The sequence below is a fragment of the Corapipo altera genome, unplaced genomic scaffold (assembly GCF_003945725.1).
Source record: "Corapipo altera isolate COAL_440 unplaced genomic scaffold, ASM394572v1 301, whole genome shotgun sequence".
NCBI lineage: Eukaryota > Metazoa > Chordata > Aves > Passeriformes > Pipridae > Corapipo > Corapipo altera.
The window spans coordinates 1,757,226-1,781,401 of record NW_020884926.1 but is presented as its reverse complement, the minus strand read 5'-3'; the positions used below and the strand labels follow the sequence as shown (position 1 = coordinate 1,781,401).

The window sequence follows — 24,176 nt, the reverse complement described above, 5'->3', positions numbered from 1 at the left end:
GTCACAGCCCCAACACCTTCACAGCCCCAACACCTTCACAGCCCCAATGGGTTTGCTTTGGGTCGGGCTGGTTTTCCCAAGGGCTTTGCCCCCAGACTGCATCAGGCTGGGGCGTTCATGTCAAAGGGCAGTGCCATCCTCAGCTTCAGACGGGGACAAACTGGGCTCAGCCCATACTGGGAACAAACTGGGCTCACTGTCACAAGCTCAACCCTTACTGGGAACAAACTGGGCTAACTATCACGAGCTCAGCCTTTACTGGGAACAAACTGGGCTCATCGTCATGAGCTCAGTCCTTACTGGGAACAAACTGGGCTCACTGTCACAAGCTCAGCCCTCACCAGCAGGAGGCAGCTGTGTTATTAAGCCACGAGTTTTAACTTGTGTTTTAACATTAAAACGAGATCTTTAAAACAAGATCATTTTCTACTGCATTAATTTCAGAGGACAGTGCCATCCTCATCTTCAGACTGGGAACAAACTGGTCTCACCATCACAACCACAGCCCTTAGGAGGAGCCAGCTGTGTCTGTCACATGAGCACAGATCTTTTATGGCTACTGAAAAGTCACAAGTTGTAAAACTTGTTAAGTCACAAGTTACTGTAAGCCACAAGTTGTAAAACAAGATCATTTTCTATTGCATTAATTTCAAAGGGCAATGCCATCCTCATCTTCAGACTGGGTCAGCCCTTACTGGGAACAAACCGGTCTCACCATCACAAGCTCAGCCCTCACCAGCAGGAGGCAGCTGTGCTTGTCACATCTTTTATTGCTACTGAAAAGTTTACTAAGCCACAAGTTGTAAAATGAGATCATTTCAATATTATCTATTAACAGAAATATATTTCAATATTCTATTAATATTACCTATTATATACTAATATGTATTTCAATATTAATTATACGTATCTCTTTGCTGTTTGCTTCAAATTTTAAAAATATCAGTTTAAATTCCAGGAGTGCACATGTGACAAAATGAGACTTTCTAACACTTCTGCGTGGTTATCCTCCAAACTTCCTATCAACTGAAAGGTCAAGATCATGAGGATATACCCTTGAAAAGGTTAAAAGTTTGATTCAAATCCATGTGAATCAAAAGAAAAACTCCCAGGAATTCAGTGGGCACTGGAGTCTCAGAAAGGGACTTAAACCCCTGCCTCCCAAACCAAAAGCAACCAAACAGAGCAACCAAACTTAAAAGAACTGAACTTGTAGGGAATGGGAATGTGTTGGATGCCAAAATAGGTGAAAATATTCTAGACCTTGAGGGCTCCACAGGAACCCAGCAATGAGCCCAAATGTGTACTCACCCCTGGGGATGGTGAAGTAACTCCTGGGAGTTGGGTCCCAGCATTTGGCTACTGTTAGGCTGATGGGTCTAGGGAGAGAGAAAACAGGTAAGGATGACTCTTAACTTTCCTGTAGAGTTGGAACAGCTACAAGAACTATTTGAAGAAAACTTATTCCTGTCCAACAGCTGTCAAGCACATTCTGAGAATGTTTTTGAGATGCTCGTTGAAATATTTCCTGTATGAACCAGTATCAGGATGCTTCTGGTTTTGCACAGGTGATGAGCACTGTGGGTGAAATCTGTTGAATGATCAGCTCTTGACATACTAAAATGCTCATCAGGTAAAGAAATAGTGCTGCTGAAACCAGGCAGCTCCTCATTGGTGTTGGTTTTGGCTGGTGCATTGAGACCAGTCTCACCTATTCATCAGCACACTGAGAAGTTCAGGGCTAGGAACAGTCATGTTGGTTCCTAATGGAGATCAAAATGCTGCTTTCTCTGAGGTTTTCCCCATTCCAGTAACTGCACATGGAGGATAAACAGCAGGAGGTTTTGCAATGTGCTCACCCTGGTTTGGAGACTATTTCCCGTAGAACCCGAACTGCATCGTCGTTGCTCATGTTCTCAAAATTGACATCATTCACCTGGAACAGTGCAGAAAGCAGAGGTCAGGCTCTGGGACAGCAAAGTTAAAGACATTTTAATTATTTGTGTCCCAATTTATTTGCCTTGTAACTGTTGCCATTCCTTTGAGCAGCTGCAGAAATGTCGTTTCTCAGAGCGCATCTCACAAAGAACTCCCGATAACAGCCTTTGTGATGCACTTCTCTGAGTGTGAATGAATTCTGTTAAGTGATTACTATGACCCTATGGGCCTGGTGGGATGCCTGAACTGAGCCAGCCCCCTGGAAGCCAGCAGCAGGTATTTTGGGATGCTCTGGGACCAACCTGCAGGAGCATGTCTCCCGGCTCGATCCGGCCGTCCGCTGCCACCGCCCCTCCTTTCATTATGGAGCCGATGTAGATGCCACCATCACCCCGGTCATTGCTCTGCCCCACAATGCTGATTCCCAGGAAATTATACTTTTCTGTTGGGATAGAAAGCAAAGGGCAGGGAGGGAAAAAAGCAAACAGAGTGATTGGAATGACAGCGAAGAGTTAAGACCAGGCTACTTCAGCTTCCAAAAATCAGCTCTCTCAACACATCAGCTGGGCCAGGTTTGGCTTACAATGATCTCAGGTTGCCCCTTCAGGGAAATACTGCTAAAGACATGATCTGTTCATACAGGATAATGAAAAGTTACATTAAAAAAAAAACCAACAGCAAGAGAACCAACACTGAAAGGACACGTCTACACCTCGAAATTGGGCACCCCATCAGCATTGAGCAACGTTTGTTCCACACTTCAGAGTGGCAGGAAGGGTTTGGTGCCACTGAAAGCTGCTGAGCTATTTGGCAGCCCTGCACATTTCTGTCTGGTTAAACAATGAAACGCAGGAGCAGCAGAAACACAAACCTCCAGTTCCCTTCTACCCTTGCTTCTGACAATGTCGGACCCCTCACCATCCCTACACATCACCACTAACTCCATATCCCAGAGTTCCAGCCCTTTCCCTGGAAAGAACACTGCTTTGCTCGTGCAAATGGCTCAGAACTATCCAGCTCTGGACTAGGAACCCAGGCACAGTCAACACAGGAGCAACTCTCAGCTGCCAGTCCCTTTAGTCCACCTGGCATCCTTTCAAACCAAGGAACTTTCTCCTGGCTCCAAAGGCTACCCCCACCACCACAAAATACATCTCAAATTCATCATAATAAACGGGGCTTATCCTCTTACCCATGTTGAGTGTGACAGTGATGATATTTAGGGACATGGTGGAATCGGTGATGCTGCTGAACGAAGACGACTGCAAAATACAACAGAGAATTCTCGAGGTTTTAAATGGCACAGAGTAAGACAATAAAAAGAACTACTGAGGATTAACTCATCAGGATTTGATTAATAGGTTTCCACTTGGAAGGCATCCAGAAGCTACTGTAAGGGAATCTGTAAGGGAAAGAAATCTGAACACAGTCTGCACCTTCCCCAAAGATTTGTTCCCAAAACACACAGAGCACGTTCCTATTTTGAGGTTTCTCAGCTGAACTTCACCTTGAATCCTTTCTGCTTCCTGCCTGTGACTGACAGGCAAACATTTAAACCCTAAAGTGCCCAGTGCAGTGTGAATTATTGCATCCACAGCTCCTCCCTGAAGAGAGGGGTGAACAACATGATCCGCCAGGAAGTGAGAGGAGAGACACTCCCCTGCCTCCAAAATTAAATACAAATGTGCTTATCAAAGACCTTCTCAAACACTACCTCAGTTGTTGGGATAAAATGTATGTGAGCTCATTCTTTAATGTGTGAAGACTGGTATTTATGGGAGAACAGAACAGTTCCCCCAAGAGTCTGTCATTTAGGCCATTCTCATCCTGCTGCCACAGCACTGGCACAGGAAAGGGTAAGAGAGAAGAGTTGAGATTTCCTGTAAATTTAGATTTCTCCTTCAGGAACAATGCAGGTCTCAGTGATTTATACACCAGGCATCTGACACCCTTTCCCACATCAGCCAGTGGCATAATGGACCTTCTCCTGCAGAGACTGGTCTCAGAAAAGACAAGAAATGGGATCACTGAACAGCAAAAGGAAGAAAAGGAGCGGAGAAAAACTTGACTCTGGTGCTGCAGAACTTCAAACGTAGAGATTTATCCAGACTGGAGCCAAAGGGAGCCTTTCCAAAGAATTCAACAGGCACAGACCTGTTCTGGATCCCTTCCTGAGCCAAGAGCTAAGCTCAGGAATCACGGTTCACCTCCTGGGAGAAGGCTGGTGCCAACCTTACCCTGTCGATCTGCCGCATCCTTTGTTTCCTCCTCCTGCGTTTGTGCTTCCGGATGAGCCGGGATGAGGTGCTTTGCTCCGTGGAGCTACTCAACCTGAGGGGGAAAGGAGAGCAGAGATGTCACCTCTGCAGAGCTGAGCCATTTGCATTTCCCTGCCAAGACAAAAAAAAAAAAAGGCTGATTCCAAATGCGGGAGAGAACAAATCCTGCCGACACCATCAGCCCGTTTGCAAGAGCACGGAGGAGATTCCAGCTAAACTCCAGCAGGGATTGGAGGATAATTTACTGGCTTCCCTTCTTTTGGGAGCAAAACCCTTAATGCCAATTTTTGTGAGTCTTATCCTGGTGCTGTATTTTCTTCCACTGTTAAGAGGAACTTAAAGTTAAGGCTTGAACTCAATGAAATAAAACACCAAATAGTGACAGAGGAACAGGGAATATGATCCACCTTCACATATTCTGTTAGTTTTATCTTGTTGTGGGTTTGGGTTTTTTTCAAGCTCTTCAAACTTGTAGAATCTACATGTGCCACATTCTACACAGAAATCTTTAAGATCCCTCTAAGAGTTCAGAGCTTTAATCATCCCCAATTTACAGAGAGCGGAATGAGACACAGAGAGACATAAATGGATTTGCCCAAATTAATTTCAGGAGCCTGGAACAAAGCCTAGATTTCTCAGATACCACTATAGCACCACAGAGACATCCCTCCTCTATTTATTATGTTAAGAATGGGGGGGGAAAAAAAAAGGAATGCTCCATCATTAACCAAGATTAAAAAATCCAACCCTGCACAAGGCAAGTAACTGAACTGGCACTGCCACAAAACAAACAGTGCCAGGCTTCTTCTTCCCCAGTCTCTCCAAGTTCCTGCCACATTCAGGAATGTGAGAATACCTCAAGGAAAACTTGATACCAGGAGCTTGGTGTCATGAGATTCCAGCCCACCATGGGAAACCCATCGTGCACAGAGTGGGGTGTCCTCACCAAGGACACCGAGCTGGGTGTTAGAGATGCTGGAGCTGCTCAGAGGGTGTGAATCTCCTGACATTCCCTTTGAGTTCACAAAACTATTTCAGGCATGTTAACCTCACACACTCCCTTCTCTCCCCTCCCAGCAGAGGTGAATTAAAAGAGCCAAGAGGTGGGATTTTCAAAAAAAGAGATCAGAAATTTGATAATCCTCCGTTGGTGGAAACAGCTCAAAGCACCTGGGTTTGGGAGGCTTTGCCTTTCCAACAGGAAAAATAAGGAGGTCTCAGATCCAGGGCTCCCAAAACTGGACTTGTTCAACACTCACCACTCTCTCAAAAGCAGCAGCAAAGAGTGACACAAAAACCTCCTCTTGCATTTTACTACCACTATTCTCCCCCTTCCTATTTCCTCTCCAGTTTCATTCTCCTCCTCTTCTCTCCCGGAGTATTTCACCAGTAGGATTCAGCCAAAACCTTCCAGCAAATAAGAATTTGAGCAAAGGAAAGGTATGTTGCTCACAGTGAACCTGCTCTTTAAGAAGGGGATTTTCTTTTAGTTAAACCAGCAAAATCAGAGGGTTTTGGCAATTCTCTGAACTTCTGTTACCAGATGATAATATGTGCAAAGTGAAGTTCTTCTTTCTATGGTATTTTTTTTGCATTCTACCCAATATTAAAGTGGAAAAATGGGAATCAGCTCCTTCAAAAAGCTTTCAAAAGGTTTAGTTCAAGACAGACAGTATTTCAGAGAAGTAACTCCTGGAGCTAAAACAGCCTCTTCCATTAGTTGCACAGAATTGATGAGGCACTGCAGGAATATATTTATGTATATATATTATGTAGCTATGGCACATTTCACCATCTCTTCTTGTAATTTCTATAAAATCCACAGCCTTCATGCATGCTTGCTGAATCCTTCATATTTTAGGAGTATCTGGATGCTGAATAACAGCTCAAACCTATCCTAATGAGGAAAAATATTTTGCTCCCTGAAGTATCCTCAGACACACTGAGCAAAAGTTATTACCACAATTTGATGAGCAAGACGAGATGGTATATTTGAGCTTTTGAGACAAACCAAGTGCAAAGATGAAAAACAAATCTGCAATCATCACTACCAAATAATTTCCTGCGCTGGCTACTGCCCAAGAAACCCTGACTGCACTTCTAAAACAAGGCTAATAAGTCCCACAGAAGACATTTTTTAAAATAATAACAATAATTTGACCAATCTATATCCCCCAAAGGAAGGGGGAAAAGGTAACAGTTGTTAAAGACAGCTTATCCATATAGTTTAAGGAGAACTAATGCTAATTTCTTAAATGAAAAATAAACATCATCACGTTTTTTGCAGTGAATTATCTTAGTTATACTGAACTGAGAATACTAACTGCACATAGCTGACAATAATCCTACAGATGTCATCTCTCTTAGACCTTTGGTTGCTTAACAGAAATAAGACTTTTACTGGGCTCCCTACGTCAACCTGTGTTCAAACTCATACCTGCAAACAACAAGAGCATTCAATCATGTCATTCTTTGAAAAGAAAGCAAACAAATTATTGTGCTCACACTGCCCTGTAACATCTGTGAACAAGTCAAGTCACCAAAATAAGACATTACTCTTTAACTGAATGCAACAGATTCTCCTTGGACTGGGAATTGCCCCACTCTGCTGCACTGCTTCAAGTTAAAAATAAAAATAACACCCAGCTAGAGAAGCATCCTCAACCTGCAACCTCTTCCAAGACAGTAACATCCCTTACATCTGATTTCTTCTCTCAGTGGCCTCCTCCCTGTACAATCTCCTCCACAGAGCAGGTTGTGACAGCAGAGTCCCTGAGCTGTTATTCCCCAAACTTACCCCCTTCCTGCCCAGGCTGCCTCCAGCAGGTCTGGAGCATTCTCGAGGTGTTATTTGCCTGCGTTCGCCTCGGAAGAAAAAACTTCTCCCTGCCAGCACAATCTCTCATCTGCCTGAGAAACACCATCCCTGGAACACAACAGCATACCTTGGAGCATTCCATGGAGTGGTTCTTCCTGACTAGCTGGCCTGGCAGCTGCTCCCTGTGCCAAAAGCTCCTGCCCCAGCCTCGAGAGGGAAAGGCTGCACAGCAGCTTCGAAGAATCTCTTTATTCTCGGGTCAGACGCAGGAAGTTTGACTTTTATTAACACAGAAAGGTTTAGCTGGGTCTGCTCTGAAGTGCTCCAGTGCTAATCCTGCCCCACTGCATTGCTTGCTGCCATGGGAATGATTAATTCATTTACAAGAAACCCCGAATCAGCTGCAGGGTTGTTGCTGTTGTTGTTTTTGTGGGCTTCATTTTTTAGGGAGGGAAGGAGGGTTAGAAGCCCTAAAGGCTTTAGGGAGGCTGAGAGTGCATTCAGGTTAACTGCTGATCTTGCCAAGCCTTTATGCACATGAACATCCAGGTGAAGCACAAAGCATCCACAAGGGTAATTTTTTTGTGTCTTCAGGTGTTGGGAACTTCATCAGAGAATCACGGAATGGTTTGGGCTGGAAAGGACCTTAAAGATCATCTCGTTCCAACCCCCCTTCCATGGGCAGGGACACCTCCTACTTCACTGCAACTGCAAAATAAGTTCTTGAAACTAATTCAGGAGCAAATCTTCAACTAAATCTTCATTTAGCTCCCCCTTCAGCACATGGCCTTTAAGCAGAATTTGGAGGAGCTGCTGCTCTTCAGCAGCTCTTTGAGCCATGATCAACTGCAGGACCAGACAGACCCACCGAGTTCAATGAGCTGATCATGTTTGTAAACACAGCAAGTGGTTCAGTATCTCCAGCAGCTGCTCTTGCTGTTTCCATTCTACCTAAAATTTCAGAATATCACATTGCACCTTATTTGTTTTAGGCTGCAGATCTCCATGAACCACCAAAGACCTACAGTTTTGCTCCCTGACAATTCACAGAAATCTATAATGGGTTTTCAGAGCTCACTGGGAAGAACAACAGCTCCAGAGACACTGTTTAGAGAATGTTGCCAGGAAAGGAAAGTGTATTTGTTTTGATTCATTTTACACCCTTAAAAATAAGCATTTTAAATCTGAGAAATGGCTTATAAACCTTTTAGGGAACAACAAAAACATCTTTAGAGATTTACAAGAATCTTTCCAAATGGAGAGGTATTTTTCGAGAAGTGAGGAATAATTCACAGAAAGAAAGAAATAATGAAGGAGCCATAAATATATGGCAACCCAGCCTCCCTTTGCAATAGCATTAACTTTGATGAATTCCTGTACTGCTCACAGGTCTCAGACTATGCAATTACACAGGAATTCCTTTATAATTCAGCTCTAGTGAAGTGCACACTTATTAGGAACCTATGCTGAAGGTATTTTAATATAATATTCACACTATTAGTTTATAAATAGGTAGGCAGTTGCACATTGCTTTGATCTTAAAATGTGACCATTCTTGCTGTTAAAAGCAAAGGGCAGAAGCAGAATTTCCCTCTGTATTGGAGCAGTGGCTACAGGCAGGTTGGAGAGTGACCCTGTAACTGAGCTTGGTTCTTAGAGCAGAGATTATAAACAACATGATGTTATTGGTGAGTTATCACAGAGTCAACAAGGTTGGAAAAGACCTTTAAGATCATTGAGTCAACCCAACACCACCTTGTCTAGTAGACCATGGCACTGAGTGCCACAGCCAGGGCTCAAATCATACACACTAGGGCAAAACAGGAATGAAAAGGTGGAAGGAGAAGATCTAAATCAAGCCCAGAACCAGAGTGGAGAGCCTGGAGAGAGATGCAAAGAGCATTTCCCAGCTCGGTGCCCGTGGCAGTGCCCCACCTGCTCGTGTTGTCGTCGTCCTCGGAGTCGATGAAGCTGCTGGACTCCAGCTCACTGCTCATCATGGTGGAGGAGCTGTCGTAGCCAGGGGGGTGCTCACGGTGCCTGTCCAGCTTTGGGTGCCCATTGATCCGAGGGGCTGCCAAAAAATCACACAGGGGGTGTTATCAGGCAGAGGGGAAGGTTTCCTGTGTAATTAAGGTGTGCATTTAAATACATAAAGTTTTTCCTAATTTCTCTACTCAAATAAAATTCCCTTTTCCAGCATAGTTTGGGGGCAGGGGAGGTCAGGAAACATAAACTGAGTGAGTACTTTCACAAACCATGGTTATAAGGGGTTTATTCACAAAATACCCCCACTTATCCAAGTTTTAAGTCCTAACAAGAATCATTCCCGCTCTGGTTCAATGCCTGTCCCAGTAATGACCAGGGGCTTTCTGCCCTGCTGACCCCCTGCCCCTGTTTCTTCCTTGGAGGATGACAAGAGTTCACTGGGACCTTCTGACAAAAGCCTTGGAGTGTCTCACAGAGATGAGAATAAAGCATAGCCTGGGAGGGTAAAATGTGTCCTCCTTGACTTTTATCAACAGCAGAGTAGGCCCTGCCTGAGGGACAGAAGCACATCAAAGACCAAATCAAAGCAGCCTCGAAAGCAGAAAGGGGAGAGCAGCATCTGCTCAAGGAAGGTGTAAGGAGGGTTCTGTGATACTGCAGAGAACAAGGGTGTCTCAGGGAGAAGGCACATCCAAGTTCCCAGTTAAGAGGAAAAACAACTGCCCTTCCAATCCCCTCCAGTGCAGAAAGTCTCTACCAGTTATTAACAGAAATATGTTCTCAGGTTCTCAATAAAGACTCGTAACTCCTCTGGGTGCAGGGCTCAGTCCCTGCTCTGGAAGTAGGGAAGAATGATGAGATTGTCCATTCCTGCTCTATGCTTGTACCCATTTCCATGCCCTACCCCTGCATCCTGCTTTGCCTCATGTTTGAAGTTCTTTGGAACCCTCAAACAGCCTCCAATCACTCCACCAAAGACAAGCTTCACGTTCCCACTGCAACTGTTTTCTAGTTCCAGCCCTTCTTCACATTCCTTGGCACACTCTGCAGTAAAGAAATCCATATATTGCAGCACTGAGTGGAAACCTCCAACAGCTCCTCTTCCCAAACATTTGGGGATCTACAAGCCTGCCCACATGAAGAGCTTCTCAAGGCACAGACCATCATGTGGCACTTTTCAGCTCCCTGCACAACAGTTACGTTCACCCCACAGCAAACTGGGTGTTGAAACACCAGTGTCGACACTTGATATCTGCAGACTTGTCAGAGACAGAGCAGCAGCTCTAAAACATCCCTCAACGCCAAAGGAAACTTGTCCCTTAATTACCTCCCTAATTAGAGCCTCCCCAGGCCCCTTTCCCACTCCCCCTGAGCAGACTGACACGGGAGCTTTGTTCTCCACAGCGAGGGGTCCCCAGAACATGTGCCAGGCAGACCTCCCACGTCTCTAATTAAGATCCTCACTCTACTTTCACTTAACAGGACTCTGTCAACTTTCCAAAGCAACTTTTGTCGCTTGAAGAGACAAAGCAGAGCCCTGACATCCTGATTTCTTTTCCAGATTGGTTTTCCTGAAGATTTCCTGCACTGTCACAAACCTCCAAAAGCACGTGGATGAACAAAAGAGTTTTATTATGTTCCTCAAGCCACCACACTGTGGGTATCACTTGGAAATCAGAGAATATACAAGCACAGGAGAAGACACAAGCATTCATTGCCTGTGCACTTAAAAGAGGAGCATAATTTAAGGGAAATGGGTGGAAGAGCTTACAAATGCCCCAGCCTGTGTTGTTATCTGAGTGGATCCCTGGTCTAGCAAATCACAGCCCCTCTGCTGCAAAATCCTTTCGCATTTTCAATATGGAAGAGGTGTGAAAACGTTGTCAGATCACCAGGTGTCTCCACATCTGCCAGGGCCCTCAATATTTATAATGGCCTCTCTCTGTGTGTCTGTAATTGCCCAGCAGCAATTCAGCAGAAACACCTTTTTGGGGATGAGTAATCCTGCAACAATGAAGGAAAACACACAGGCTGGTTTGGTGAACAACCCACCCATGATACCACACTTTTAATTACCACCTGGTTAACTTCCCATCACCCAGGCTCCAAATCAAACCTGAAAGCCTCTGTAAGAACCCCGCTGCTGTCCAAGCCCAGGCTGTCACACTGAAAGCTGGCAAAGCTTTTCAATAAAATCAGGAAATTATTTTTGCAAATTAAAACAGAAAATAGGACAGAAAAATCTTCATTTTGCTTCCTTTCTCTTCCCAGCCTTGGGGTTTTCCCAGGTCAGAACAAGATCCTCAGTTCTGCTGAGCCTCTCAGTTCTGCTCTGGGATCAGTGGACTCAGCCTCCTCAACCTGTACAGGTTTTGGCTCGATGTGTCCACACCTCTACAGTTCCCAAACAGCTCCTTAGCACCTTCTCACACTTCACCTCTTTGGAGTGAAGGCTGTAATACACTGCTCATGTTTTCCTAAAGAACAAGTGCTCCTTCCCCTCTGCAGAGTACCCAGGGAAACCCTCACTGCCGGGGTAGGTTAATTGTCGTTCTCTTCACACCAACAGGGAGCTCAAACATTCACAGTTCACCCAACAACGAGCCCCAAATGAGTTCCAAACACTCGGTGCTCAGGTTATTGTTCAGCTGGCTGAGCCGGCAGGGCTGTCCCTGTGTCTCTGCAACAAACCTCTGAGTAATGCAGGGCTCCAAGGAGATCCCTCATCCTGCCCCTCCAAAACCACCAGAGCTGTAATTTTGGTATTATTCAAACGAGTCCCTGCAGGACCAGATCAAACACTCTCACTGCATTCCCTTCTTTCTGCAGGGAAAGGAGGATTTACCACTGTTTCATAATGACAAGCCCCTGGAAGAGCTGGGATCCAGGTGTCACACCCTGCTGCCCTTTCCCCATCCTTGTCCCCCTTTCCCTGGGACTGCACCCCCATTTTACATCCACCTGTGCTCCACACAAACAAGATGTGAAGACTCAAGAAAAGAATAATCCCTGTGATGAAAAGGTCTTCAAATCCTTTCCAGAATTAGGGTATTTCACTTATTTTAGTATTTTCAAGTGGGACACAGTGCTCAACCGTGCACTTTAGGGATGCTTCCCACTGAAAACAACACACTGGGGTGTTATTGTATGTATTGTTTGTCATTACTGTCATATAAAATATTGTTGTGACCACAGAAACACTGTGGAAATTAAACAGTATATTTTGATGGTACAGCAGTTACCATTGTTTTGTGCATGTTAACAAAACTCACCTGCTTCAAGTAGAAGGCCTGGATTGTTTAGAAAACAGGGAATGTTTGCATTACTGACATGTTATTGCCTGAGCTTTGACAGGAGAGGGAGGAAATTTTATCCCATTTTTTTCTAAAGAACTAATTTCAGACCCCCCAAAGGCAGAAACTCCTGTGCTCCAACAATCCCATATGAGCATTCCACACCATCCAACACCAGCTCTCAAGCCATGAATATTCACAGCAAAACATGCACTGGCACTGATTTAATGTTTAAAACAATTCCCCTTTTAACATCCTTCCCGTAACAAGTTTTTAACACAACCCTATTAAAAAATTCTGCCCCTTTCTGTGATTTCCCAAAGGAATTTGCAGTCAGGGTCATGCACAGACACCCACTGAGGAATTTTCAGTCCTTCTGAATCAGTGACATGTTGGAAGGGTTAAATGAACAGGAAGACACCTGTTTTTAGCCCACAGTTTATAGATGTGATTTCTGGTTTTCTAACTTTAGTGGGTGGAGCTCTGAATAAAGATTGTGACAGCATCTCTTGGGCCCAAGTATTCCAAATTCTGGACCATTTTAAACTCAATGGGTGGCACCTATTAATTCTTAATTAAGCCTGGAAATTCTTGTCTGGCAACGAATGAAAAAAAACCAAGCTTACTTTGATGTACAGACTAGAGGCAGGAGATGGAGTTCTGCAGTTTATTTGTGTACTTTGGGTATATTCAGATATAAAAAAAGATCTCCAGAGCCAACGTTATATCGGCACAAAACACCACGGCTGATCTGAGCCTTGAGAAATGAACAGTTAGTCCTCTCCAAGCTGCTCATCTTCAGAAAGCTCTGAATGTTGTCAAAAAATAATCTCTCTGCCACTTTACTGCAGGTTGCCCAGACCTCTCAGAAAACGCCGAGCTTCAAAGAGTTTCAAAGCAATTATCAAATTATTCCATTAAAATAATCACAGTCCCTGAAAGCACGCAGGAACACAGACACAAGTCTCCTTGCATGGCAAAAAGCAATTGTTGCTCTGAAAGACTGGCAGGAAAATTGTTCTTTCTGAGTGAAAAAAAGGGGGGTTGGGGGTGGAAATGAGCCAGGACTCACCATCCTCGTGCCCTTCCCTGTTCCTCCGCCGGTGCCTGTCCCGCCGGTGGCTGATGACTGACTCTGTCCCTGTGTCATTGTCCAGGCCATCCCTGCTGCTGGCAGCGTTGGGGCTGTCACAGAACAGAGAGGAACAAACACCAGGGTCATCCCTTTTTTTCTCTCTTTCAGTAAAACAGTCGGTTCAGCAGCCAGAAAACTGTTCTTGCAGCCGAGTGCTGCACCCCCTTCCTCCCCCAGCCTGGCTCTGCCCACCCCAAAAAACCACCTGGCGGGGTGAAAACACAACTCCACATCCATGCCCTGAGACACACAGTGCTGTTTTCAAACAGCACAAATATTATTCAAACAGGGAAAGCGTTATTTTCAAATGCCCTGAGACACACGGTGCTATTTTCAAACAGTGCAAATGTTATTCAAACAGTGAAAGGGTTATTTTCAAATGCCCTCAGACACACGGTGCTGTCTGCACCAGCATTTGCACATCACCATGACGTGGGAAAAGCTGCCTGACAAGACTGTTGCCTGACATTTCCATAGGAAAGAGAGGTGCTGATGGGCCAAGGGGAGGGATTCTGGCACGTGCTGAGCTCCCAGCCAAAGAGCAGAAGCTACAGCTCCTTGGCCAGTTTTAATATAGAGCACTGACCTTGAAGGTTCAAGTCCTGCAAGTCACAGCAAAGCTGAAAATAATTAAGTGCATAAAAGCACAGAATGCTCTGGGTTAAAAAGCTCATCCAGTCCCACCCCCTGCCACGGGCTGGGACACCTTCCACCAGACCAGGTTGCTCCAAGTCCTGTCCAACCTGGCCTTGGACACTTCCAGGGAAGGGGCAGCCAGAGCTTCTCTGGGAATTCCATCTCAGCCCCTCACCACCCTCACAGCCTAGAATTCCTTCCCAATATCCCATCTAACCCTGCCCTCTGGCAGTTTGAAGCCATTCCCCCTTGTCCTCCTGCACTCCAGGCTCTCACAAATTCTCTCTCTCCATCTTCCTTCTGAGCTCCAGTGCTGGAAAAGGCCACAGCTCACTTTAATGGATTAAACTGAGGGAAGTGACCTAAAGCTCCTGAAAATACAACAGTGTATGATGTGACAAGGGCTAAAGCTCTGCTGTGGAACATCTCCCTTAGAAAGTTACTGGTCCTACTCTTCCTCTCTGTCCCTCAAACACCACCTGATTAAAAAGGACTCCCCATTCATACCTGTGCACCTGCTATTTGTGCCTGACACGCCCTCACTTATGCACACAGAGGGTGTAATGACCATCACTGACTGACACCACAGCACCAGAGGCACTAATGTATCACTCCCAGGACTCCCTGAGGCTGGAGAACACTGCCCTGCCTGTTTTACACAGGGAATTAAACCCCCAACCATCCAACCAACCTGTCCCTGGACTCTGGTTCTGTGTAAGCACAACTGTGGAATGTTATATTTAAGAGGCCTTTGTGCCTCCTGCACACCCCCACACACTCTCTGGGCACAAAGGAAATAAATGTGCTGACGTGCCCACCACGGAAATGAGGAAATCAAGTTTGTCATTCGAGAAAACCTTTGCCTGCCCATCTGAAGCCCTGCCAAAAATGCCAGGCTGTGTTTCAGTGCTGTCACACGGATGTTTGCACTTTTTGTTCAGGTGAAGAGGGGGAGAGGGGTGGCAGATCCCTCGGGTCACCCCGGGAGTCCCTTGGACATCCCAGCAGCACCATCTACTGACTCCACTCATAATTCCCACTCCCAAATTGCTTCCTGGGCTAAACCCGCCCACAAAAGGTGGTTTATTCCCTAACAAAGGATGCAAAAGGAACTCCCAGCTGCCTTGTTTCCCCTCTCCCTGCTGAGCCAATTAAACCCAGCTCAGTTTGCAGAGCACATCCCCAACAGCTCGCTGAGAGAGGTAACTCAGAGGTCACTGCTCTCACCTCACTCCTGCACCTCCATCACACCAGGAGCAGCCTCACCCACTCCCAGGGATTTGCCAACCACCAAAAAGAGCCTGAAATCCAGGATGAACTTCAGAACCCGCATCAGGGAGGGGAAAAAGTTAAGTTCTATTTGGGTTTAATCAATGATTAAGCAAAATATCAGTGCTGTTAGGAGGTGGTTACCACCTCACCTCCAACGAGGACCTCATTCCCTTGGATGTTCCTGCTGCATCTATTCCCTGGATTCTTGGTTGTCCAGCAACATTTCTGTACAATTCTGCACAATTATACAACAGCTGGTGCTTCTTTATTTATAAATAAGGCCTCAATCAACACTGAAGGAGGAAGGCAGGAGATTACACATCTCTGGCAGCTCGAATAGCATAAAAAAACCAACCTCAGGGATTTAGGTAAATCACACTTAGTGCAGAATCACCACAGCAAAATCCCAAGAAACATCATTTTCCAAAATTTCTGGAGGACAACAGTCACAGTTCAGGTTTTGGAAGCCAGGCTTTACAACTAAAGACTTGGAGCAGCTCAACTTAAGCTTATCCAAGAGAAACAAATCATTTCAAAACCCAGTGGATTCTTTACCGCTGGGAATCTTTAAACCTGGAGTGGGGTGTGTTTTAAAATTAAATTCTAACAGTGAAACAGAATTTGGGGCTTCATTGCAGAATAACTGAGTGAGATACCCTGCCCCGAGTTTTGGACATAAACTCAGGCCATTATTTCATAAAACACAACAGCAAAAACCACTGTAACATGTTAAGATGTTCAGTTGTGAGCAGAAGAACCTAAAAAGGCATTAAGGGAGAACAAGTTTGAGCCCAGAAGATCTCCCCACAAGCCAAATTCTCTAATGCAAGAGAGAAAAAGAAAGAAAAAAAGGGGTGGAGAGAGAGTGTCTGACTTACAGGGTGGTTATTTTTTTAAAATAAAGGTCGATCTTGCAGCTATTCCACGTAGGTTTAGGTCAGAAAGACAAAGAACTGGTTCTATTTTCTGGTCACATGCACTGGCACAGGCCTCTCCCAGGCAATTCATGAACACAGGAGGGCAGCACAGCCCTTGCAAGACACACTGTCAGGTATTTCCCAGGATTTCTTGTCCCCTCTGGAAGGCTTTTTATCTGTACAAGACTCACACACAACACTAAGGGTGTCGGTGATCCCAGAAATCAATGCCCACACCAGGCAAATCGAGGCCACGTTTCCTTCTCCAAACACAGGCTAAGATCTCAGCTAGAACCAGCTTTAAATCCTCCCTAAATTCCGAGGCCCTCCCTAAAAATGAAGGTATTTTCAGGATACCCATTGGCTCTGCACATGGAACAGGAAATAACGAGGCTCCCATGAAACCAGAGGACTCCCAGTCTGGCCACACACAGAGCTCTGGCAGCCTCTGGATGGACCATGGACGAGGCATTATTCCTTTATGGAAATTTTTCCTTCCTGATAGCAGCGTTCAGCTGGCTCTGCACACTCCATAATTACACACAACACCCTAATAAGTTGCCATCCATCCACCACAGAAAGCATTTTGGGCTCCCTCGCTGCTTAACTCTTCCACAATGGCTTCGAAAATGAGGTGTTTTGGATATTTATTTCATCCATTTCCCCTTTTAATTCCCCAATATGTTATTTTTATAACAACAACAACTGCGGCAGCAGGAGAAATAAATAGGCAGGAATTGCAATTTAATAAATAAATAAGATAATTTGCCCTTACTGGAAGGATGGAGGGCGGGAGTCTCCAATGCCTCCTGTTCTCTCGAGGGGTGGTGGAAGGTCTGTGTGGCTCTCAGTGCACTGGGAACCCGTGTCAGAGTGAGAACTTTCAGCCAGGACCAGCTGTCAAGAGAAAAAAAAAGAATTACCCACATTTGTAGCAGTTTCTCCACTCTGACATAGAGATTTTTCAGCCACTTTGCTAAAAAACCTGGAGGGAAGGAAGGACAGGGATTGCTGCCAAACTCCCACAAAATCAGGGTGCATTCCATCCCAACATGAAACCAGCAGCAGCCTGGGGTGTGCACAGAATTCCTGCAGGCCCCCCAAACTCTTCTCACCCCTGGAAAAGCAGCAGAGCAGGTGGGGAGGGCACTTTTGGGGGACTCACATTGCAGGGCTGTGCTCTCAGTCTGGCCCTGCCAGGCCAAAAGTAAAAAGGCAAGGCTGAAACTTGACAGTAGGACAGCCCAAACGTGGTACAACTTCTACAAAGAGCTTCAAACTCCCTGAAAATCCACAACCTGCTCTGGCCCAACCTCCAGATCTCTGTTAAGAGCCTGAATTAAAACCCAAATCCACCCAACCTCAACAGCCATACACTTTTAGAGGAGGACCAAGATTCCTGATGTTCATTCTACTCATCTCTTGTGTCCCTTAGGTCTCTCAGTGTTCCCTCAAGGCAGAGCTGCAGGTAGGAAAAGGCATTTTTCCAGCTGTGCCATAAAACCAGGATGTACAGTTAGCGCTCTTCTGTAATTCATGAGGACCTGAAAACTTGGACAAAATGTGGAGCTGTCACCTTCAAAACTCCTCTGATACTGGCATTTGCATTCCTGGAAGCTGGAGGGGCCTGGCAGCCTTTGAGCCAGGGTGGAAGGAAAGGCTGCAGAGCACCCAACACACACAGAACCCACGTGGAAATCGGGAATTAAAGACACGCCGCAACAATCCATCTTCTCATTCCGAACACCACATGTCTACACAGAGCCTGGTGTGTTTGGGAATTATTATATATTCCAGTCCTGTCACCAGGCTGGATGTAAATTCTGCCTGGAACAACTAATGCCATCAATACCCTCAATCATTAACAGGGATGCTCCTGGATAATGGATCACAGGCACGGTCGTGGCACACGAGGGGTTCACCACACTCAGTCTTGTTCCCAATAAATTCAGGGCATCCATCTCCACTCAGCACTCCCAGTATGACATCTTTAATCAGCAGATAAACAGACAAGAGAAAGAAGAGTGATTCTCTTCCTCTCCCCACCCTCCTGGTTTGTAGCTCATTTTAATAAATTGATTGACACAGGATCTTAGATTTGACTAAGGTCTGATTCCACCCACTTATCTACTGGCTAGTACCTACTTTTCTCTGTTTAACAAGGAAATAATAAGTATTTTTAAAAGGCAAGAGATGCTTTGTGTTCAAGAATCCTTTTGTACACCCAGGTGAAACTGGTTTTCCACATTATTTTTGGTTTTAAATCTCCCTTATGCTGCAAAGGAGCTCATGGCTGAAAGGAACACCCGGGAAGCAAAGAGAGCAGGTCCCTTCTCTGTCAATGGCTCAGTGAATATTTTATAATGAAATCAGTATTTTTGCCTGCTAGAAAGGCAGGATACCCCCAATTTTGCACAAGTGAGATGAAAGCAATCAACCTGCCTAAATGCACCCTAAAGCCCAGGGGAGAAGAACCATTCACGGGGTGAAGCAGCACTACAGAAAAACAAACATGCTCTGCTCCAAGACTCCCTTTTAATTTATCTCTGCAAACAGAACAGGACGATTTCCAATTAGCAGTCCCAGTTCTAATTCAGCTTTACCTGCCAGGTTAAGTGGTTATATTTTATTTAAAAGCCTAAAAGGGGAGGAAGAGATCCCAGTTCTCTGCTGTTCAAGCAGGAAGGCAGATGACCAACCTGAGAGGGTTTGTGCAAAATGAAAAGAGAATTCCGTGAACTGAAGGACCGAGTTCTCATTTTAAATGACTTTATAAAGAGTATTCTCCCATTAAACTGGGAGAATTTTGCATTTCCTATGCAAAAAGTGTGTTTCAACAGCCCACTGACCACTTTCTGGCCATTGATCCATAGAAATTAGACTTGAACTAGTGATCTGGAGGTGACCAGGGTTATATCCTGTCACCAATCCCCTGAGCCCCCAAATCATTTGGCCAAGTCTCCTTAAACAACACAATTATAAGGTTTTTAATTAAATAAATGCTCCATTAATGATATAAATTAATACCTTTCACTGAGAGGCAACAGGGTCTCAGCCTCCCTTTATTTTTAGCTGTGGAAGAACTGGGGTATAAAAGAGGTCCCAGCAATAACTGGTTAATTTATTGAGGACTAATTCCAATCTAATGATCAGATGGATGCTGGCTGTTAAAGAAAGGGATGGAGAAGGAGCAGGATAGGAAGGGACTGGCATTCCAGATGCAGGGCATTATTCCTGAGAGCATAAACCATAAATATGAGAAGGGAAACACACACAGGCTGTCAAAAAAGGAACTGCCTGGAGACAAAACAGTTCTCCAGCACCACATGGAGTCAGCTGCATTATTCAAACTCTTTATCACCAAAGCAAAGAGCAACAGAGGAAACACTGAAGGGAAAAAACAACACAAGCCTTTTCCTAATAACTTGATAATTAAGGCTTTCTTTCTTTCAGGTGGGGGAGTTAAAGGGAGATGTTTAGAAAGTACTGTTGGCATTCTGGAGATGCAAGGATGGCTCATCCCCTGAGGAATCTCTCCTCGCTGCCAAAATCAAACCAGGGGATAAAAAGAGGAAAAAAGAAAAGAGGGGAACAAAAAAAAAAAAAAAAAAAAGAGATGAAACCGGGTGTGTAAGTAAGATCTACACATCCCCTCACCCTCCATGCTCTGGATTGTAGCAAGCTCTGCAAACAAGCACTTGGCACAAGGTTTTTGGGAGCAGGGAAACATGTTCCTGCTTTGGGCCTTTTTGCTGATGGCAACACCTGACTCCAAGACAAATCCCTTCCATATGTCTGGGTATTTGCTCTTGAGCCTTTCCCTGCTCCTGGAGGAAGAAGCCTTGGCAATGCAGGACCCAGCAAACCCATTTGTGTAAAATGAAAAGAGAATTCCACGAACTGAAGGACAGAGTTCTCATTTTAAATGACTTTACAAAGGGTATTCTCCCATTAAACTGGGAGAATTTTGCATTTCCTGTGCAAAAAGTGTGTTTCAACAGCCCACTGACCACTTTCTGGCCACTGATCCACAGAAATCAGAATTGAGAAATTAGTTTGTGGAGGCAAACCCAGCTGCTGGAGGCTGTGGGTCACCCTGGGAGTGCTGCTGAGCAGGGGTAAAATCCACCCCAGCGAAGCAACTCCTCGGGAATATTTCCCCAGGTCTGTGATTTCCTCAAGGATGAGGCACTGGGTACCCACTTCTTGCTGACCTGCAGTGGGATTAGAGTCACAAACACCCTCAGACACTGCCATTACCATTACAAAGGGAAAAAGAGCTGCAAAAAAATTACCCACACTGCTCTTTCAGGAATTAAATCACCTTGAACTTGAATCAGTTCAGCACCAGACAGAGTGAACTCGAGATACATTTGAACTCAAAAAACCACACTGGCAACATCCCCTGTTTCTGAGTAGCTTGTTAATCCCAGATAAACATCTTTCACATTTCAAGCAGCAAATCACAAGCACAACAGCCACGATGATAACGTGGTGGCCAGTGCAGATATTCCCATGTTTACCTCCCCAAAATAAGATCCAAGTTGTGCTGGCTGTGCTGCTGGTCACAGGCACTGCCACACAAAGTACACTTTAATTCACAGACACATCCGTCAGGGTGAAATTTTGCCCCTGAGGAATAATAATAAAAAATAATAATAAATAGTAAATATAATAATAAGCAATAAATTAAGAATAATAAATAATAATAAATAACAATACTAAAATAAATAAAAATAAATAATAATAATAATAAATGAACCCAGGAGCATAACAGTTTAAATAAGTTGCCTTAAGGTGATCTTACTCTTATGATAAGCAGGACGTGGGAGCTCCTGCAAGAGGACCCAACTTCAGAGGTTTAGGCAATTAAGATATTGAAGCAATTAAGTTGTTAAAACAAGACACAGACTGTCCACATCTATGTCTGGCTACAAGTGGAGCACTTGCCCTTCAGCAAAGCTTTCCTTCTTGACTGACAGATCCCTGTGTTCAAGAGCACTGAATATAAATGGATGGCTGCAGACCAAATTAAAAAAAATAATAATAAAACCACTCCAAAAGAGCATCAGAACAACATTTGTTGGGCTAGAAAAGAAAATCTGCAGCAGAAGATGGCACGTGCAGCAAGATTATTCTGACTGCACTGCCTGGTTTATTCTTCCCATGCATCCAAGGGATCAGAAAGGTGGTGGAACACCTGACTTCATGGAATTCTGGGCTCAGCTGGTGCTTTGTGGTGGGCACAGCCCTGCCTCTCTCAAGGCAAATCTTCAATCTGGTGAGGGTTTATCAGCAGCTGAAGAAGCAGAAAAATTAAAAATTCTAGGGGCGGGGGGGGGGGGGGCACTTGAGAGAATTCAGAGGTCCTTGCCCTGGCAATTCCAACGTGGAATTGCTGCTCCCGCTTTGCTGGGCCACCTAAAGTTCCCTCATTTCTCCCACCAACAAGTGACAGGCTGTAAATCATTATTAAGATAAATTCTGTCCTTTCCTGAGGCGGGAACAAAGCCCTCCAATCTCCCACCCCTTTGAGTGGCAGAGGTAACTCACCCTTGGGCTGCCCCAACACAGACTGCCCAGTGTTTGCAGGAGAAAGGCAGTGCCACAGGCAGCTCCCTGGCCAGGAGCCAGCCCTGATAATTACATTTCACCCCTCAACCCCCCCCTCCCCCTGCAGTTTTGAGTGGCAGGAGCATTTTAATGGGTTTCTCTCTCCTGTGCTGCTCAGGATCGTGCCTGTGGGCTGGGAAACAGCTGTTGGGTTCCACCCAAAGGACTGCATTTCCATGTGAAACGGGGGATGTCTCCCGTGTGGGGCACATGGAGGAAGTTAATAAAGAAGCGTGGAACTAATTGCAACTGTTGATTCAGCTCATTCCATCCTACTGAACGCTGTTTGTTTTGTCCCACTGTCACACTCCCTGCTAAAATCTTTCCCAGGAAGTGGAGAAAGCATATCAAGCCTGGTATTTTAGAAAAGAAACTCATGTTCTTTTGATATCCCCAGTGATTCCCAAACAGCCACTTCCAATCCGTGACAGGACAAACACCAGTGAGCTGTGCGAGCAACAAACCCTGCAGCTCATTCATGCTGAGAAAAACCTCCTGTTTCCTTCTGTGCTGGAGAAGGTTTCCAGCATTTCCAGCAAGAAACATGGCTGAAAACCAGTTATATTGGAACTTGTTTGCAGAAATAAGTGCTCAGTTCACAGTCTGTGTCAACACCAGACTTCCAGACTTCCATTATTGCTCCTGATCTTCAGTGACTCTTTGGATCAGTTGTTTCACCTCTCTGGAGCTCCATTTCCCCTTTTCTCCTCTACACCATATTTGATTATGATTTCTAACTAATTATGGCAAGGCCTGCCTTTCACAGAGCTCAGCAGACATCTGAACAAACTCCCAGCCCAAGGAATCACCTGTGCAGCATCCATGGATGGAGATACCAGGAAAGAACCGGCCTGGGAAGGGGAAAGAGCCAACACTGGTACACCCTGCTCTCATATCCCCACCTGCCTAAACATTTGTTAATTTATCAGCAGGAAAACTATAATATTTAAATTCTCACTGAGAGCTTTAACTTCTCACTGAGAGCAGCAGCAGCTCTTGGTGTGTCTCCGAGCTCAGCAAGAGGTGAGGGACTGACACCAGTCACTAAAGAAAAGCCCCAAAAGAGCCATTTATATTTTTGACAGGGACTTCAGAGCAGCCACATTTTATCTCCAAGTTGAAAGTAATTACTTCCCATACAGTCCCAGGCATCTGGAATCCCCCAGCCAAAGCTTCAGAGACGTGGCCCATTATCCACACGAAGGCTGCTCCCACAGGACCAATTGCAGAAAAGGGTTTGCTGATGAGGCCCTGTATTCCAGCAGGAATTCTGTCAAAGGCAACGGGACTCCACACTGCTGGAAGGCCTGGAAAAGCCTATCAGGAAAGGGATGTTTATTTGAGTAACAAGAAATTGTCTCTGCTGGGTAGATCAGGCTCCAGATGAATGAGGGTTTATACGATGTGTGAAGAGACTGGTCCTGAAATCAGCTCGTTTTAGACATAACAGATCACCAAGAATCTGCTCCTGTGGATTTTCCTTCTGTGCCTCAGCTCTGTGCACTTTGCTGAAGATGACTGAACAGTCCTGAAGCTCCTGTGTTGCCCTGTTAAGTGGTTCCACCCAACAGGGTTAATTGTAATTGCAAATACAGCCTCTCAAAAGCTTATGTACAAACAGGACAAGTGTTATCTGTTGGCACCCAGATAATGGAGAAGAAAAATCAGGGAAAACCTCACAGAAGGCTATGACATCACTGGCAGCCAATAGGAAACGGTGCACATTCCCAGCAGCCAGGCAAGGGGATTGTTCCCAGATGTTGCAAATCCTTCCTAAAAAACACAGATAACAGCCAAGGCAGCTGCTGGCACAGCCCTCCCTCCTGGCTCTGACCTGGCAGCACCCACGAGCCAGTTCCTTCCACGTTCCCAGTCCCTGGACCGTGCAAAGAGGACAGAAAAATATTTTAAGCTCTTGCAAAAAAAAGCCTGAAGGTAAAATATTGTATCTCTGCCACGCCAGCTATTTGTTTTTCCAAATCGCCCCAGCTTGTGAAAAACAAAACTGAAGCAATAATTTCATTCATGTAAGCAGTCCCCAAGAACTCAAAATAAACGATTCCCAGGGAAAAAAATTGTATTCTGTGTTTTGTGCGTGTAGCAGAACAGGGAATGTATCAGCTATTTTTGGCAGAAGCTGCATTTACAGTAAAAACAAGGCAATGAAGAATTCTGACACACAACTCGTGGTAGTCTCTGTATTGCTGAAAACCTAAAGGTCAACCACTGAAAAGGGATCTAGTAAGCAGTACCCCTCTGTCCCAAATTATTTAGTGCTTAAAACAA

General features: G+C 45.1%; 1 protein-coding gene across 2 annotated transcripts in view; it reads right to left on the bottom strand.

Moving 5' to 3' along the window:
- DVL1 (dishevelled segment polarity protein 1) overlaps positions 1–24,176 on the bottom strand; it is a 69,437-nt gene that overhangs the window by 12,496 nt on the left and 32,765 nt on the right. For both annotated transcript variants that reach the window (XM_027657952.1, XM_027657953.1), the window contains exons 3-10: positions 17,053–17,174; positions 13,390–13,502; positions 8,971–9,109; positions 4,176–4,269; positions 3,131–3,200; positions 2,241–2,380; positions 1,860–1,936; positions 1,312–1,379 (exon numbers count right to left, since the gene is read on the bottom strand). In XM_027657952.1, coding sequence (XP_027513753.1) covers positions 1,312–1,379; positions 1,860–1,936; positions 2,241–2,380; positions 3,131–3,200; positions 4,176–4,269; positions 8,971–9,109; positions 13,390–13,502; positions 17,053–17,174 — 823 coding nt within the window. The remainder of the gene's footprint in view (positions 1–1,311; positions 1,380–1,859; positions 1,937–2,240; positions 2,381–3,130; positions 3,201–4,175; positions 4,270–8,970; positions 9,110–13,389; positions 13,503–17,052; positions 17,175–24,176) is intronic.